At 42.7% G+C, this 15,671-nt stretch overlaps 1 protein-coding gene and 3 non-coding genes across 5 annotated transcripts; all 4 read right to left on the bottom strand.

Moving 5' to 3' along the window:
• Window positions 1-9,729: 9,729 nt before the first annotated feature.
• Window positions 9,730-13,699, bottom strand: RPS12 (ribosomal protein S12). Of its 2 annotated transcripts, XM_064708094.1 has the most exons (6): window positions 13,614-13,699; window positions 13,423-13,474; window positions 12,885-13,001; window positions 11,114-11,216; window positions 10,557-10,658; window positions 9,730-9,819 (listed from the first exon to the last, which is right to left on the bottom strand). In XM_064708094.1, exons 2-6 carry the CDS (start codon window positions 13,434-13,436, stop codon window positions 9,757-9,759), a joined length of 399 nt encoding a protein of 132 aa, XP_064564164.1. In that variant the 5' UTR covers window positions 13,437-13,474; window positions 13,614-13,699; the 3' UTR covers window positions 9,730-9,756. The 2 variants fall into 2 exon arrangements, with proteins under 2 accessions (XP_064564164.1, XP_064564165.1); XM_064708095.1 differs by lacking the exon at window positions 13,423-13,474 and having other exon boundaries at window positions 13,614-13,626.
• LOC135446399 (small nucleolar RNA SNORA33) lies at window positions 10,159-10,293 on the bottom strand. Its single transcript, XR_010439795.1, has one exon. It is a non-coding gene; the product is annotated as a small nucleolar RNA SNORA33 (small nucleolar RNA).
• Window positions 10,725-10,811, bottom strand: LOC135446400 (small nucleolar RNA SNORD100). The gene has a single exon (XR_010439796.1). It is a non-coding gene; the product is annotated as a small nucleolar RNA SNORD100 (small nucleolar RNA).
• On the bottom strand, window positions 12,108-12,182 carry LOC135446391 (small nucleolar RNA SNORD101). The gene has a single exon (XR_010439787.1). It is a non-coding gene; the product is annotated as a small nucleolar RNA SNORD101 (small nucleolar RNA).
• Window positions 13,700-15,671: the final 1,972 nt, after the last annotated feature.

Genomic DNA, 15,671 nt, shown 5'->3' with positions numbered 1-15,671 from the left:
TCTTTTTCTATTAGAAATGCCCCATGTGGTGAGACCAATGTCCATCACCCAGGCTTCTGTCTCCCACAGTGGCTGTTGCAGAGGTGGCTTAAGGAGAGCACATGAAAAAAGCCACTATCTGAAATCTAACCCTCATGCTCCTTCTGCATCCTGCTGTTAGATTTCAGGTGTTAGAGGGAATATCAATGCCTTCCCAATAGGATCTGGTTTGCACCTTTTATCCATTAATTTGTCTAATCTATTTTGAAAATCTTGATGTGTTCTGACTTCACACTTTCTTGCAGCAGCCAGTTTTAGGAGTTTATTACAGGCTTTGAAGAAAGGCACTTTTAAAAACCTGTTTTAAATTACGTCCGTTCAGTTTCAATACATGTTCCCCGATCCAGTACTGTAGGATTTGGTAAACAAGCACTCATCTTCTGCACTGCCTTCTTGCAGAATGCAGAGACAAATTGTAGGATACTCAAAGTGTGGAGGCACAAAGATTTTCTTCATTGGCAAAATGTACTCTCTGGTCTTGTTCTCAGTGCCATTCCTGATATGGGCAATTTTAGCTGCAGGTACACACTGAGACAATGCTGACAGAGAACCGCTAACTCAGCATGGCTTGGACTGGTCTAAAGCACCACAGAATTGTTTTGGAGACACTTAAGTTAACTCCATACAAGAAGTTGGATCACAAAGCCAGACAGGATAATGCCACACAGAGGTGCTTGCTTAAGCCCTGGAAGATTTACAGCTACACAAGGGCAGTTGCAAACTCCTCCTAGATTTGGTAGCAGCTTGTCTATCTAGGATGCCTACAATCACAGCACATCAGGTAAAGCAGGCAGGCCAACAGCCCTCCCATGCATTTGAAATGTCTTCAGAACAGTACCTCTCTTTCTGGGAGCCTTCTCCTCCCTCCCCAAGCTCTGTATCTAACGTGAACAACAATTGCACTCCATGTACAACAGCATTAATAATTATAAGAAAAAAATCACACAGACTAGCAAATTCTCCACAATTTAAGACTTGTTTTCAGTCAACAAGAAACTTTACCAGCATCCCATCTGAAGGACAAGGCATAGCTGTTATGTGATAGTGAAAGATGGAAAGTATGAACAACTTCCTCTTCACCCAGTGCTGCATGTCTTCTCCCTCCCTATGCATGCCACTGATGTGCCTCAGAAAATATTTATGAGTTCTCATTCAAATACTTCAGCTGATAAATTTAATATCATATTCCCTGGGGTAAGCAAAAAATAAAATATTGCGTTGGCCTTCGCACATGTGGATATTATATTACTTTACAATGAAACCCAGCGAGCTGCACATTACAGTTTTTACCACAATCTCCTTGGTAGGAATGTTTCAAATACATTGCATATGTGTGAATACAATACAAGCATACTGAAACGCTTTGAACACTGTAATACATCAGACACTTGAGTCAGGGAGAGAAAAGAAAAAAAAGCCTTCACCTATCTTGGCTCTTATCTCAAGTCTGTGCTGCTCCTTTATGTGTTTGACAGTGGTGTTCTCGGTCTGATGGATGGCGCTACTTACAAGGTATGAAGTGAATTTCCAAACAACTGGATCCTTGACCACATCCCCCAGACCTGTTAGCTTGTTCATCAAGTATCTCTGTGCAGGAAAGCAGACGAGAGTATTTGCCCTGTGTGGTACAGCTCCCACAAAAACGGATTAAAGGTGTCGCAGCTGTACAACAAAGACCTCAGGTTTAGCAAACACATTTCCACACACCGTAAAAGCCCCAACACCTGACGTGCTGGGGTTTTACAAGGCTGCAACGCTGGAAAGGAGGCATGGAAGCCGGCAGCGTTCAAAGGCATTAAAGAGCCACATTCCACATCGGCTCGCTGCGCGGCGAGCCCGCCGGGATGAGCGCGGCCTGCACCTGCTCCCGCCGGCCCGGGCCCCCTCCGGCCGGGGCTCGGCTGCCACCTCCTGCCCGGCCCGGGAAGTGCTGCCCGGCCCCGCCGATGTGCCCGACCCCAGCCGGCCCCAGCACGGCGCCCGGGTCAGGCAAAACGGGGTCTGGGGTCCCCGGCCGCCCAAACGGGCCCGCTTCCCCATTCTACACTTTGGGAAATTACAACTCATAAGCTACAACCACACGTCCACGCAGACCTCCCGGTCTGAGACTCTTCTAAACTCTGTTTTTCAGGAATAAAGCACTCTTGGTAGCTTTCTGTGCTTAAAACATGGAAAAAAGTGAAAAATAGAAAATGTCCATATGCGTGAGCATTATTCATTCCTAAAGAACAAAGCAAAAAAGGCATAGTTGGTGCATCCAAGGAATGAAAACACACAGTCAATGAACATTTCCAAACGGCTTACCAACCCTCACACAGGATCTTGGTGGCACAAATATTCATCACAGTTTTTAACCATAAACACCACAGTCTTCATTTGGGTTTGCTGGGCCTGGTTTTGAGCAGGGGGGGATGGTTTTCAAGAGACTTTACCAGGATGGCACACACTGCCTTTCTTTCCCACCTAATACCATCTTGAGCCTTGTAATCTCCTTTTAAAACAGCACACTCATGTGTCTGCATGCATGCATCTTTGCTATTCCACTCTTCTGTCCCTTGACAGTTGTTCTCCCTATGCTTTGCCATTCATTTTATGGATTTTTATGGGCAAGAAATCAAGGGTGGGAGAGAGAGGGTCACCTCGAGGCTCACAGCCAGATTGTCTCATTGACTTAACCTCTTACACTTGTTCCTCTGCCTCCACCTACTACTAACCATGTTGATCAGTCTGCCAATTCTCTTCTTAATATAGGAAAAATTACTCAAAATACATGTCCAAACAGTAGCTTTAGGAGTGTTTTCACACAGTTACAAGTAGAAGAGGCACATATATTTCCAATAACTTTCATCTGAAAAGGACATGAATACGGTCTTGAGGGTCAGACAGAATGATGATGCTGTTCACAATGATCAAAAAAGGATCAAGACATACTGGTTTTAAAAGAATTTGTATAAGCTGTCATGCTGAAAAACAAAAGGTAGATAACCATGAGGGAAGAGTCAGAACCAGCTGAGATTTTTTTTTGGAGGGAGGGATGGAAGTCAGCCTCTGCAGAAACAGGATTTGAATTTACATTTTTTTCAAGTACACTAGCTTGCTAAGTTCCGTGCTTGTAAAGGTACTTCTTGTACATGTGCTGACAAACATTCTATTTTGCTGCTCTGAAAACAGCATAGCTGAAGGTTCTTACTTGACTTTTGTCCATTCAAATATATGGATCAAAAGGAATATATACCATAGCTCTATTGACATATGAACACTTTTATATATACGGATATCCAAGGGTGTTTCATTTTTTTTTTGTGGAGGGGTTCTACAAAACATGACCTCAATTCCTTAAACACATAGTCTTAAAACTAGAAATCTTTTGGTTTTTCCCCCCATTTGCCTTCCTAAACCTGTCCTAAGCATCTGTATTATGTTATCCAACACACTGGCTGCTAACAATACAATCAATACAAAAGGTTACTTAGGGGTCATGGATTTTTTTCTGCCCTCAAAATACAAAGCTTATTTTAACAGGGGTCTGACTGCTTTCACGGCAGCAAATGTTTTAGAACCACTCAGGTGAGAAGGAAAAATAAAGCATACTGGAAGTACGATTTTTTTTAAATATAAAAATGGGTAATTTAATAAACATTTTTCTGCACATCCACATAAAATACATTTTTTTAAGTTTCAAAATTTTATAGTAAATTTTAAAGGGCAGGAACCTGACATGCCAGGAACTGATGCAAATACCTTTTTCATCACATTTGGAAAATAATATCTGTCTGCTTACACATTAGTGTATTTTAGAATATCAACATACTAACTCTATTGTTCTGCTTCAAAGTGTAAAACTTACCTTTCCTTAGACCTTAGTCAGACTACAGCAAAGATGAACAGATTCCTGACACTGACTGAGCTAAAAGACAAGCTAGGTTGATTTGTACCCAATCATTTACTCCCTTGTAGATATATTTTTGTGTAATTCTGTTTTGTGCCTCCTAATCTTTCAGGAATAGGAAATATTGATATCAATAAAATAATTTTTTAAACAAACACACCAGGTACAATCCAAATTGTGTTTGGTTTATAATTTTTTTTTAATTATTTTTTTTAAAAGCATACCTGTTACTCTAAGTATCCCCATTCATGTAATATTGTGTTGTTCAGAGGTTTCTGAAAATACTTTAAATATTTTTACTTACAAACTATAAAAAAAAAATCCCTCCTGTTTTTGAATTGGAGAGGAGGGGAAAAGCTCCTTAAGACAAAGTGATTTTCAGATTAGTTTCCATTAGTCCATATAATATGACTTGCACACTTTCAGAATGGAAAGGAGGAAGCATGGTAACAAATGGCTGAAAGTTCAGATATTTGTAGAGCGATTTACTTCTGTAAAAGATTGTATCATAATTTAGAGTGGATCAGGTACATGAAGCAGTTGATGTCCACGGTTTTTGTGGTTGACTTTCATACAAAAATAATGCCAGTGCACCAAGAAATTATGAATGCATGTGGGATCATTACATACAACACATATTAACCACTCCATCAGCTCAATTTATTAGATAATCTCAAAACAAACATTTGCTTGCTGACCAATGGCTGAAAACATTTCTGTGTATTTACTTAAATGTCTATAACCATTGAAAAAATAATTTGTCATTACTTCTGCTTTCCTTAAGGCTGAAAAATACAAACCACATCTGATTTCACCTAATATCTGCTATCTGGTTCAATGGTCTTGATGCCTAAGACTTTTAGCTGTTTGTATTTTTCATATATTTGTAGCTTTGTAGATTGCTAATGCGTGGCAGTAGCTCCCAGCACTTTTCCTGTCCTCTTTCCATACATTTAGGAACAATAAGCTAACCGCCTAAACATGTTTCTAAAATACTTAAGTCTTATTCCAAGAAGAGAATCAACTACAAGGATGTTCTGTTATACAACCAGAATCTGGACTAGAGATAACAAAATTGGGTAAAGAAGTCCTGGGCTGCATCCAGTGGGACAGTAACCTGGGAATTATTACCTAACCAACCAACATTTTAATTGGACAATATGTGATAGATATACTAATCAATTAACCTTATAAAAATTATGGAATTACTGTGCCATGTTCAGTTTTTGCCATATTGTGTACTTCATAGCTTTCAGGTAAAGGTTTGCTTTTATGTTATCACTCTAACATTAGGGAACACTGTTCTATTTTCCAGGCAACAGTCTAACACAAATTACAAATATTACTAAGGCTTCACATTCCAAACATATCATCTCAAAGGGATCTTCAAGGCTGACAAATAGATAAATGTTCAGAATTCCTTCACATCCTTGGATGAGAGACCTTTGTGAAGTCTAAAGAAAAGGGAGCAGGTTTCAGGGACAATGCTTGCACCAGATTTAGGAACACAGACACCTGAGGAACATGGGCTTACAGCTCTTTCAAAGCAAACAAGGAATAAAACCAGACAGAGGCAATTCTTAGCCAGAAATGTTATTAAACAGAAAATATTGGGGCTTAATTTTTTAAAGGCTGTTTTGTGACATATTATGAAATATACTTTTTCCTATATGTGGGATTCTCACCCTTCATAAAGTACTTAATGCATTAAATAAGACAGGAACATATCTTCTCTTGGCAAAGCAGGCAAAGTAAACAATGCTCTCCAAATTAATGGCTAAAGCCCACAAAAGTGCTTGTGCAGCCGATTTGCTGCTGATAAGCCCTGATGCCCCAACACGTGTGCTACTGCAAAGCCCACCATTGTGAATAAGCTGTCCTAAAACAAAATTACCTTCAAGTGAGCTCTCAGGCTCACACATCAGAAGCACACACAGCCCCTTTTAACCAGAAGCAGCAGAGTAGCTGTACCACTGTCCCAAACTCCAAAGGACTGCAACAGTGAAATATGCACTGTCATGGGAAACAGAGGAGATCAGGTACAAACAATTCTCCCACAGGAGCTGCAGTCAGGCCCATGACTCCATCAAACTGTGCAAATGTGGTACTGCTGCTGTGCAGATACTCGAGCTTTTGTGACCTACAGCAGAACACACAGACAGAAAACAGCAGTGGTCCAGATGACACACAGGTGGTTCTAAAAGAAAATTAGCTTAACCGGTTTCAAGACTTCTATTATCATATAGGATGTTCTCCAATGCTCTCTGGGAGTCTGTTCGACACCTTCAAAATGACTTCCCAGAATTTCTTCAGACTTCATTAGCTTTCTACTTCATGGTGAAACTTTATTTTAGGCCTGTAAACACCTACCCTTCCATACAAAACCATCCAATCTCACTACTACAGTTCAGAAAACAAAAAAGAATTCTCAAGGTTTTGCCAATCTAAAGCTACAAAACATACATCATTGAGCAAACCATTCTGTGTTATTCTAGTTTGAAAAGGAAAACATGGAAGTGACATTAAACATGATGAAGAGGAAAAGTCAGGGTCAGTCCTGGAACCCTAACTCCGAAGTCTTAATTTTCCGTTCCCATATTTAGTGCTGTGCAACCATACCCATTTTTGCAACCAATAATGTATCCCTTTGGGCAGGGAGGCGGCAACCTCAAGTAGAATCCCTACTGAAAAAAAAAAAGCCTACTCCTCCAAAATCATATCTGAAATCCTGCAGGACATATAAAAATCAGTACATCTACAGTTAAACAATGCGGGGGGGCGTATGTGGCCCGATGTTCGAAGTCCGGCTAGCTGAGGGCGAAAGGCCGACGCCCCTCTGCAATTCCTGGCCAGCACCCCTCGGCGTCTGATGGCCTCGGGCTGCACTTGGCTGCGGACTGGCTTACACCGCTGGTATTGGCGAGGAACGGAGCTGATCACTTCACCGGGGGTTAACGTTGGCTTATTCAAGGCATAGAGGAATCCAACATGGGAAAACCAGCCGGGAAAGTCGCCCTGAATAAGGGGTGAAACAGGATTATAAAGGAGGGGGGGGTGGGTACAGGTGGAACCAATCGGGAAAGGTGAGGGGGATGAAGTTCACAGAACTGACACTCCATGGGAACCAATAATCAAAAGGTAAGGGAGGTGTCCCGGGACCCCAGCCAACCAACACCTCCAGAGAAACGAAAGTTCTGGAAAACCGGGAGGAGTGGGGGGCTGATTGACTGAGCCCAGGGAGGAGAAAAGATTCACTAAAAAGGGAAAAAGGGGCAGGAGAAATTATATAACTTGGGTGACAGACACAGGGGTAACCATGGTAACCTAACAGACATCAGGGCTGTGGCGGGAAAAACTGGGGGGACAAAACCATTTTACACATAATAGGGGGAAACAATACATAAATTGGGGGAATAACACAAGAAACTTAACAACACACTACAACAAAACAAAAAATACCGTTTATCAAGAAAGCATGAAAATATTGGCTCTCTAGTCTACAAAGCAGAGGCCTCAGAGAAGCATTTACTAAGTGATGCAGTATAAGGAAAAGTAGTCACTTCTTTGCCTCAGCCAGTTTAAAAAAATAAACCTTTACAAAATCAAGGTGAATCAAAAGCCTTGGGTAGAATTTTGATCTCAGGAAATTTCTGAAAATAAACCAAACCCTAGGGATAATTTTAAGTAAAAAGCATGAAGCAAACAATCAGTTCTCCAATGCTTACTCTGCGTAAGCTCCAAGGTCACTTGTAAAGCTTCATTTCCTGGAAAAGTCCTAATTTGAAACATAAGCATTTTGATAAGAAAATTTAATTTCAATCTAAATCCTTCTTTAAAAAAAACCTAAGTGTTGATGCTATTCCAATGAAAAAAAAAAACTTGGCATGAAACTATGCCATTCCCTGGTATTAACATTCATTGCTATGTAAAATGGTATGGTAACACTAAAAAAATAACACTCCTGAATGTTAGTACTGAGGCATCATTCCACTGCAGTGAAAGAAACACTGCCTAACAAATTTGCCTGTAAACTACAGCTCCCCTTACTTGAACCCCTTCACATCAATTAAAAGGAAATGCAATATTCCAGCTACTGTTAATGTTGCCATTACACTGGTATAAGTCACGTGCAAAAAACATTTTGTGGTTTTTTTTCACACCAAGTTAAAACACGTTAAATGAGTATTTTGCAAACCCAAATGGATTGTGTGAGCTGGACTTTACTCAACTTGGTTGCAGGCTCAACAAATATGAATTAAATAATGGAACAAATTATGTTGGAAGCGATATTTAAGTCCAACTTCAAACCAAATACTGGCAAAACCACGTTCTTAAGCGTCACATCTACAGGTCTTTTAACTGCCTCCAGGACTGCTGATTCCACCATTTCCCTGGCATTCTTCAATGCCTGATTGTATTTCCTAATACCTCGCCAGGCCATTTTCTCTTAACCTGTAACTTGCTACTTCAGAGAAGAGACCCTCACCTCATTACCTTTCCGATGGCTGTAGAGTGGCATGGTGTCCCCCAAGCCTCCTCCAGGCCAAATAACCAGCTTCCTAACTGGCCCCAGACCCTTGACAAGATTTGCCAGCCTCCTTTGAACAAACTAAATTACCTTAAGGTCTGTTTTCTGAGAACATGCATTAGTTTAGCAGAAGGATACACACCTTACTTGAGCAGGTGACCTTACTGAGTACACCTGACAATGTCACTACAAAAAACTTAACAACCCAAGTCACCCAGATGTAGTTACTACAAAGTAGTAGACAGGGCCAAAACCAGAGACCCTTTAAGAGCTGTAAGAAAACTGCATCTGAGCTGAGCTAGAGAAGATGCCTGCCTTTGCTCTCACACTTATGACTAGGGGTCCCAAGAGGGATTACAAACCATAGTAAAAATCTAAGGTGAAGAGCCTGAAAACAGATAAATATTCCCATCTCCTCAGCCACAGGTGCTCAGTCCCAAATATTCACATCCATATCTTACACATCAGCATAATCAGCAATTCCTTATGACTCACTCCACTTACGAGCTACTTGGCAGAAAATTTAAGACATGAAACAACTTGCAGGAAGATAACAAATCACACCAGTCTGAATCCCTTGCTTCCAAAAAACAGACAAAAACACAAGTTCTGAACAACTACAGAATCCAAAACACTGGGGAAGTTAGGAGTTTAATACTGCCTAATCTGAGCAAGTGAGAATTCAGTTACTTGGCTACCCTACCTACTGAGAATTACAGAATCAGATCTCCAAGTGCATGACAACACTAGTTAGAAGATGCTATCACCCACAATTTGAGGCAGAGGAACAAGTAAAACACATATTGTGTCCATTAACTTCCCTTGATAAATTAAGAAAGCATTTACAGAAATTCTGCAACATCTCAGAAGAATTGGGAAACAGTTAAGGCTGTTCTTCTCATTTGTCTCAGCAGGACCCAAATTATTACCACAGAGGCGCCAATACTTTAGGTAAGTTACTCAGAATCCTAGAAATACAGACCAAAGCACCAGCAAGCAAAGACAGTATTTAACTACCTGCATTATTGCAACTTGAATCTGTGCCATGTTCTAGCTGGTAACTTCTGGGGTAGAAGAGAAAACAAAAGTACCCAAAACCAGGAATAGTGGCAGGGATTCCCAGGATCTTTTTAGCAAACTGACTCAGTTAAAATACTAATAAACCACACCAACAAATGCAAAGTTTTTTGCATCTTCTGATGCTACACTCTGCAACTCAAAAGAACAAAGAACTCTTGTTCCACAGACACCAAACCATTAATCACACATACACTAGACTGGTTCAAAATTTATTTGCCATTCATTTCTTGCACTTGAAGTACTCTTCGATGACATCTTTGGCCTGAGATTCCTTGCCATAGTCCTGTAACACAAAACAACCCATTGTTAATGTGAAGACAGACCCATCCTAAATTTCACAAATTGTTTTTCATAAGGACAAATGGGATTCTGACACTTTTTCACAAGAAATTTCCAAATTTCCACACAAGTAAGCTCAAGCAATTTGCCAGTTTTCCCCTGCTCTTTAACAAGACTAGTCTAATAAAGTACAGCTCTATTGCATGCAAATGAATGAAATTTGACATTAACACCCACTGACAGGAATGCAAACAAAATCTTTTCTGCTTAAAGAAACTCAAAACATGTGAAAAAGTAGCATAACTATGAAAATGTATGCAGAAGGCACTAGTCTTCATTGAGAAGATGTAGCCATCTCTTGGGACCTCAGAGACCACAAAGTCTTCAAGGCTCGTACTGTGGCTTTACTTTGCCAGTGTTATTGTGAAATAAGCTCCACACAACATTTTCAAGTTGAGCAGACACACTGAACTGGCTTTTCTGTCTAAAGCAAAACTTCTATCTTCTAGGTAGGCCTTTCCTTCTAATGATTACTGCCAGGCAGGCATTGAGGACACAACTATTAACTCACAAAATGTACATGAGTAAATAAACATGACAGGGCCTATGATACAGGAAAGCAGCTTCTATTCACTATTTACAAAAAAAAAATTAGGAGTTGTATTTAACAGTTCCTTATCTAAAGCAGGTTTACTACTTATTTTCAGAAGTCAAGAAATAAAACAAAATTAGCAATCTTACTTTGACAACCACACAACTGCAGCCCACCACTTTGCGAGGTTTTCCTTCTCTGTCGATCTTGCAGAGACCCACCCATTCGCCGAGCTTCTTGTTGTCATCAACCTGTGCAGAGCATCACACCACATCAGAGCTTGCCATGCCCAGCACAGGCGGCTCAGCCCAGAAGCTGCTGTACTGTCAGAAGCATTGGGTAACGGATGGCTGCTTTCCTCACAGGCATCAGCAGAGGGAGCCAAAGTATCATCATCGTACAGCTTGAGCCTTCCTGGAGCCACAGGAATGCTCCTCCCGCCCTCCACTCCCAGCAGTAATTTTACTTATTATACAGGACACCAGAACTCACCTAAACTGTGCAAAATAACCAATCCACATCCCTTGCCATTTATACCCACAGGTTTTGCACTGTGGAAAAATGGCAATCACATAGAACTACAACAATCTGCTGCTAAGTTCTGCCTAGGCAAACACAGAATTACAATAGTGTTCTAAAGGTTCAGCTCTCTACATGCTGAAACAAGCAGCATAACTGTTCCAAACTTTTTTTTAAGTTCACTCACCTTTATTAAGTTGATCTGATGTTCTGCACAGAGTGCTTCAACTAACTTTACATATGTGGGTTCATCACAGTTTGAAGCCAGAACACAGAGATGGGCTTGGCGTCTAAAAAAAAAGAGAACTGACAGATGTTACTTCAGGCACCAATTAAAATTTTTTGATAAGCAAAACAAAAAACAATTGCATTCAGCGCATGCATTTCTAGAGAACCATCTCCTATGCTTCAACTTTTGGTTATGAGACACCATAAGCTTTTGAAATAAGAAATATACTTTTGATGTGGTTTGTCACTTTTAATGTTTTTTATATATACATTACAGGCTATTCATATATTGTTAGCTTTATCTTCAGATTCTATTCCTGCTTTGAAAGCTTCTAAAAATCCCACTAAATAAATTCTCAGCCATTGGAAAAAGTCTGATGACTGCATAAACACCAGGTACCCTACAGAGCTGTCATTGTTACAAAGCAACCAAGTTACAAGTGACTTTTTCATATTTACCACAATTATAGCAATGTAACATTAAAATTTTAATTACTAACACTTGAATGTTCACACCAAGGTGTTTTTAAGTTCTTCAGAACAATCTTTTCTACTTACGTTCAGAGAAGCTGTAATGACAGGGCCCCAATTCTAATTAGGATCTTTGTATACTGTGGTACAATGTTAAGATACCAAAGGGATACCTGACAACAGAGAGAGCTGAGTAGGTCTTCTATGCTTAACCTAATGAAACGTGACCTCTGCAAACAAGGTCACTTTTCCCTAAAAAGACCTTCTTTATCAGGAGTGCCACCAAAATGCCAGAAATGTTTCCAAGCAAGAACCATTGCACACAAATGTGTAGAAGCCTCACACACACATCATCTTAAAACACAGTTTATAAAGCAGGAGCTGAAGTCAGAGAACTCACACAAAGCAGCTGTGAGCCATCTAAGCTCACCGGATTTCTCGGCCCTTGTTTAGTGCCTTGTCCCAGAGGTTTCTGCATACAGGTTTGTCAGACAGCAGTTATCACTCACAGGACGAGTGAAGGGGTATCCGACTAACTGAGAAGTCATCACCCAAACACTGTAGCTTTACATTTAAGCAGATTTTTCTTGCAAGGCAAGTACGGATTTGCAAATAAACACACACAGAGGAGTGTATGCATACCTGTATATACAGATATACTTTGCCCTAGAAAAGACCATAACTGATTACCCAATAACTGGCACAGAAGTTCAACATTGTTTCGATATTGCACCTTGACAATTTACTTACTGTTGCAATATACAAAAAAAAGGCAGCAAAAAAAAGTTCAAGAAATCTATGAATTTAAGGCTTTTTCATAAAAAAGAAATGAACTTTTCCAGGAAAAGTCTGAAATATATATTAACCCAATTAAAATCATCCAAAGTTTTGAGATTACTTCTTAAAATATAAAGTTCTTGAAACCTAGATTTCCATAGCCATATACAGCAGGCACGATTAAATTTTCTTCACAAAACCCATACACCCATATGAACACTCGGTGGCACTGGGGCCACAAAATTACAGAAATTAATACACCAGATCCTGCTATTCTTCAACTATTGAGTTTAGCTTTTATATTTAATATTCCTCTTAAAGGCCCCAAAAGACAACAATTACTGGCAGAAAGCTATAATCTTGTGCAAGTTTAAACTGAACACGTGAACAAAATGGCCACTGCAGGTGTTCAATACACCTCATCACAAGGTCTCACCCAGTTTTACTATTCACAGCAGAGAAACTGGTGACACCACACTTACTTGTCCAAGGCTTTGGCTGCTTCACGGATACCGCGAGCAAGGCCATCGTGGATAAGTGCGGTCTTCAGCACTTCTTGCAGAGCGGTGTTAACATCCATTACACCTCCAGCAGTAATGCTAAAGAAAAGACACACAATGTTCTCAGCGTGCCAACAACTTTCAGCTATAAGCAAAAGCTTCCCGTTCACCTGCAAGCATCCGGCCATTAAAAAAGTACAGAAAAAAAGCAAGTTAAAGCACTACGCCAAAGGAAAACCAGACGAAGGACGAACTCGAAAGAAGCGAAGGCACTAAATCCTCCTGGCGAGCCACCGGGCCATGCTGCCTCCATGCTCCTTTGGGGAGGCGAGGACGCCATGCGCACAGCGGCCCTGCCAGGCGGACCCCGCGCCCGTCTCCCGGCCTGCAGGAAGCACGCACGCAGCAGCACCGCGCCGGGGCCTGCACACGCGGCACAGCCAGAGCTCCCGAGCCGGACGCGCCACGGAGCGACCCGGCCCCTCCGCCCGCCGCCCCCGACGGCCCCGGCCCTGCTCACCCTTCCTCGGCCATGGCGCTCTCGGTGGGTGCGGTCCCCGCCTGGGTTCCTACTGCAAATACAGACACAGGCCGCCCCGGTGAGCGGCGCCGGCCGCCCCGGGGCCCCCGCCCGGCCCGCTCCCGCCGCGATGCCCCGAGGGCCGGGGGGATCCCGCCCGGCCGGGCCCCGGCGCCATCGCGGACACTCACCCGGCACCGCCGCGCGCCGCTGCACAGAGAGGGGGCGGCGCCGCAGCCGCGCGCTCTTATAGAGCCACAGGACCCCGGCCTGGATGCGCGCGTGCGTGGGCTGGGGCTGCCCGCCGCGGTGCCTGATTTTGGGCCTGCCTGCCCCGTGTCCGCGGCAGCGAGAGATTGGTGCAGGTTTGAAACCAAAAGCTGGGACGTGGTTTGAAACAGAAATTAAAGGATAAAACTGAGTAGCTGGAAGCAACAACTGCAAGGTGGCTTTGTCAAACAAATACTCTATGGGAGATACCTCTGCTGTTCCCAATGGCTGACCCCAGCAGTAACAGCAGAGGCCCTTCCTCAAGGAAGATTAAATAAAGCCTCACAAGAAACTCAGTTTGCTACTTTCCTTTAGGGAAGGAACGGTGCCAATTAAGTCTCCGAAGGAAAACTTAACACCCAAGACGTTCCATAAAAAGGAACGTTGTTCTTTTAATAGAGAAATAACTTTTAAGTGCCTATAGTATCCATTTGATCTGGAGGAGCAGCCTCTGGGGGGGATCCCCAGCTGTGGCAGCCGGGCAGGGCTCACCTCGGGCTGGGTCACCGGCCAGGGCTCACCTGGGCTGCTTCCCTGGGCAGGACGGGCACCCGGTGCTGCCAAAGCCATCTGGCCTCACTGGCACCGTCCCTCTGTCCTGGCAGCCAAGAAACAGGGAACATGGAGAAAACACCCTAATGACCCTCTCTGCCAGCAGGTCACAGCGCTGAGCTGTAGATCAGAAGCCTCATAAGTGCGACTGCTCAGCCCTGTTCCTGTCACACACGCACAGGTGGTTCAGCTGATGGCGAGTGCAGCACGGCCACCGCACTGACACGTGTTCCTCCCTTGGGTGCTGTCAGTCTGACACGGGGCTTTGTCCATCCCAGCTGCTTCTGATGGATGACTTGACTTTTTGGTATTCTACATGTCACTATCTTTGTAAAAAGACCATAGTGATAAAAGAAAAGTAGGTCACAAATATTGATAGCCATGGTTTGTGGCTAGTGCAATCAAACATATTTGTCACCAGCGTTGTTAGCCACTTTCCACAATATGTTCTTCCTTGGTCTTCCTGGTGTTGCCAAGCAGCAGTTTGTAGGGTAAATACAGCTAGGAAAGGGACACTGTGCACAAAGCAATTCACTGCAGCTGGTCAGGGCAGAGGAAGACAGAGAGGAAAAGTGGAACCTGCTCGGTTGTCTTGGAGCTGCCCAGCTCAGCCTGCACAGCTTTTCAGAGCCTGCCCGGGGAAATGCTGGCTGGAGGCTGCAGCACTTCCAGGCTCCAGCTGTGAGACACAGCTCATGCCAACTCTGAGACAGTCACCTACATTTGCACTACACAGATCTGTAAAGGACAGAAGCCAACCTCTGAGCAAGTCATGGAGAGAGAAGCACAGTATGAGGGCTGTCCTCTCCCTGCAAACTGAGCTACCAAGGACAAAGTGGGTAGGAACAACCCTGCCCACTGCTAACATGGCAGCCTCTGAGATGCATTTGGCACCTCCAATGCTGTCATATATTGCTTGAAACTCTGAACTGCAACTCCTGCTGCAATACCCCAATGTGTTGCAACCACTGCAGTTCCAACATAGATATTCTAATTTAGCAGCTCCTGTGAGACAGGAGCTCTTCCTCCACAAGACGTAGGAACATGTAATTTCCTTTGTACTGCTCAGAAAGCATGCAAGCACAGCACATACAAATAATACTGCTCACTTTTTTCCCACCTCTTCAGGGGAGAATGTTTTTCCCTATATCCATCCATCACTTGTGCCCTTGAAAAGCCTCAAAAGCACCTAATCTACAGGGCAGTTTTTGTAGTGAGTGGAACAATATACCATTATCTGCCCTAAAGGTCTTGAAAGGATAAGAAGTCTGCAGCCTATGACGCATCAGTATCTCCAGGAAGTGCTATATACATTCAGCCCAGGAGATGGAAGCATGCACATCTGAAAGCTTTGTACTACAGCAAAAATGATAATAACAGTCAAAGTATAGTCTAATATTCTAGCAGCCCACCACTAAAAAGCAGTT

This window comes from Zonotrichia leucophrys, chromosome 3, assembly GCF_028769735.1.
Source record: "Zonotrichia leucophrys gambelii isolate GWCS_2022_RI chromosome 3, RI_Zleu_2.0, whole genome shotgun sequence".
NCBI classification, from domain to species: domain Eukaryota; kingdom Metazoa; phylum Chordata; class Aves; order Passeriformes; family Passerellidae; genus Zonotrichia; species Zonotrichia leucophrys.
This window is presented reverse-complemented; position numbering and strand designations above follow the sequence as displayed.

What these genes read in the sequence shown, in the direction of transcription:
- RPS12 (XM_064708094.1), bottom strand. An exon ending in GCAGCCAAAGCCTTGGACAA is followed by an intron (nt 11,217 to 12,884) that starts GTAAGTGTGGTG and finishes CTTTTTTTTTAG; the next exon opens with ACGCCAAGCCCATCTCTGTG. An exon ending in GCAGTTGTGTGGTTGTCAAA is followed by an intron (nt 9,820 to 10,556) that starts GTAAGATTGCTA and finishes TTTGTGTTACAG; the next exon opens with GACTATGGCAAGGAATCTCA.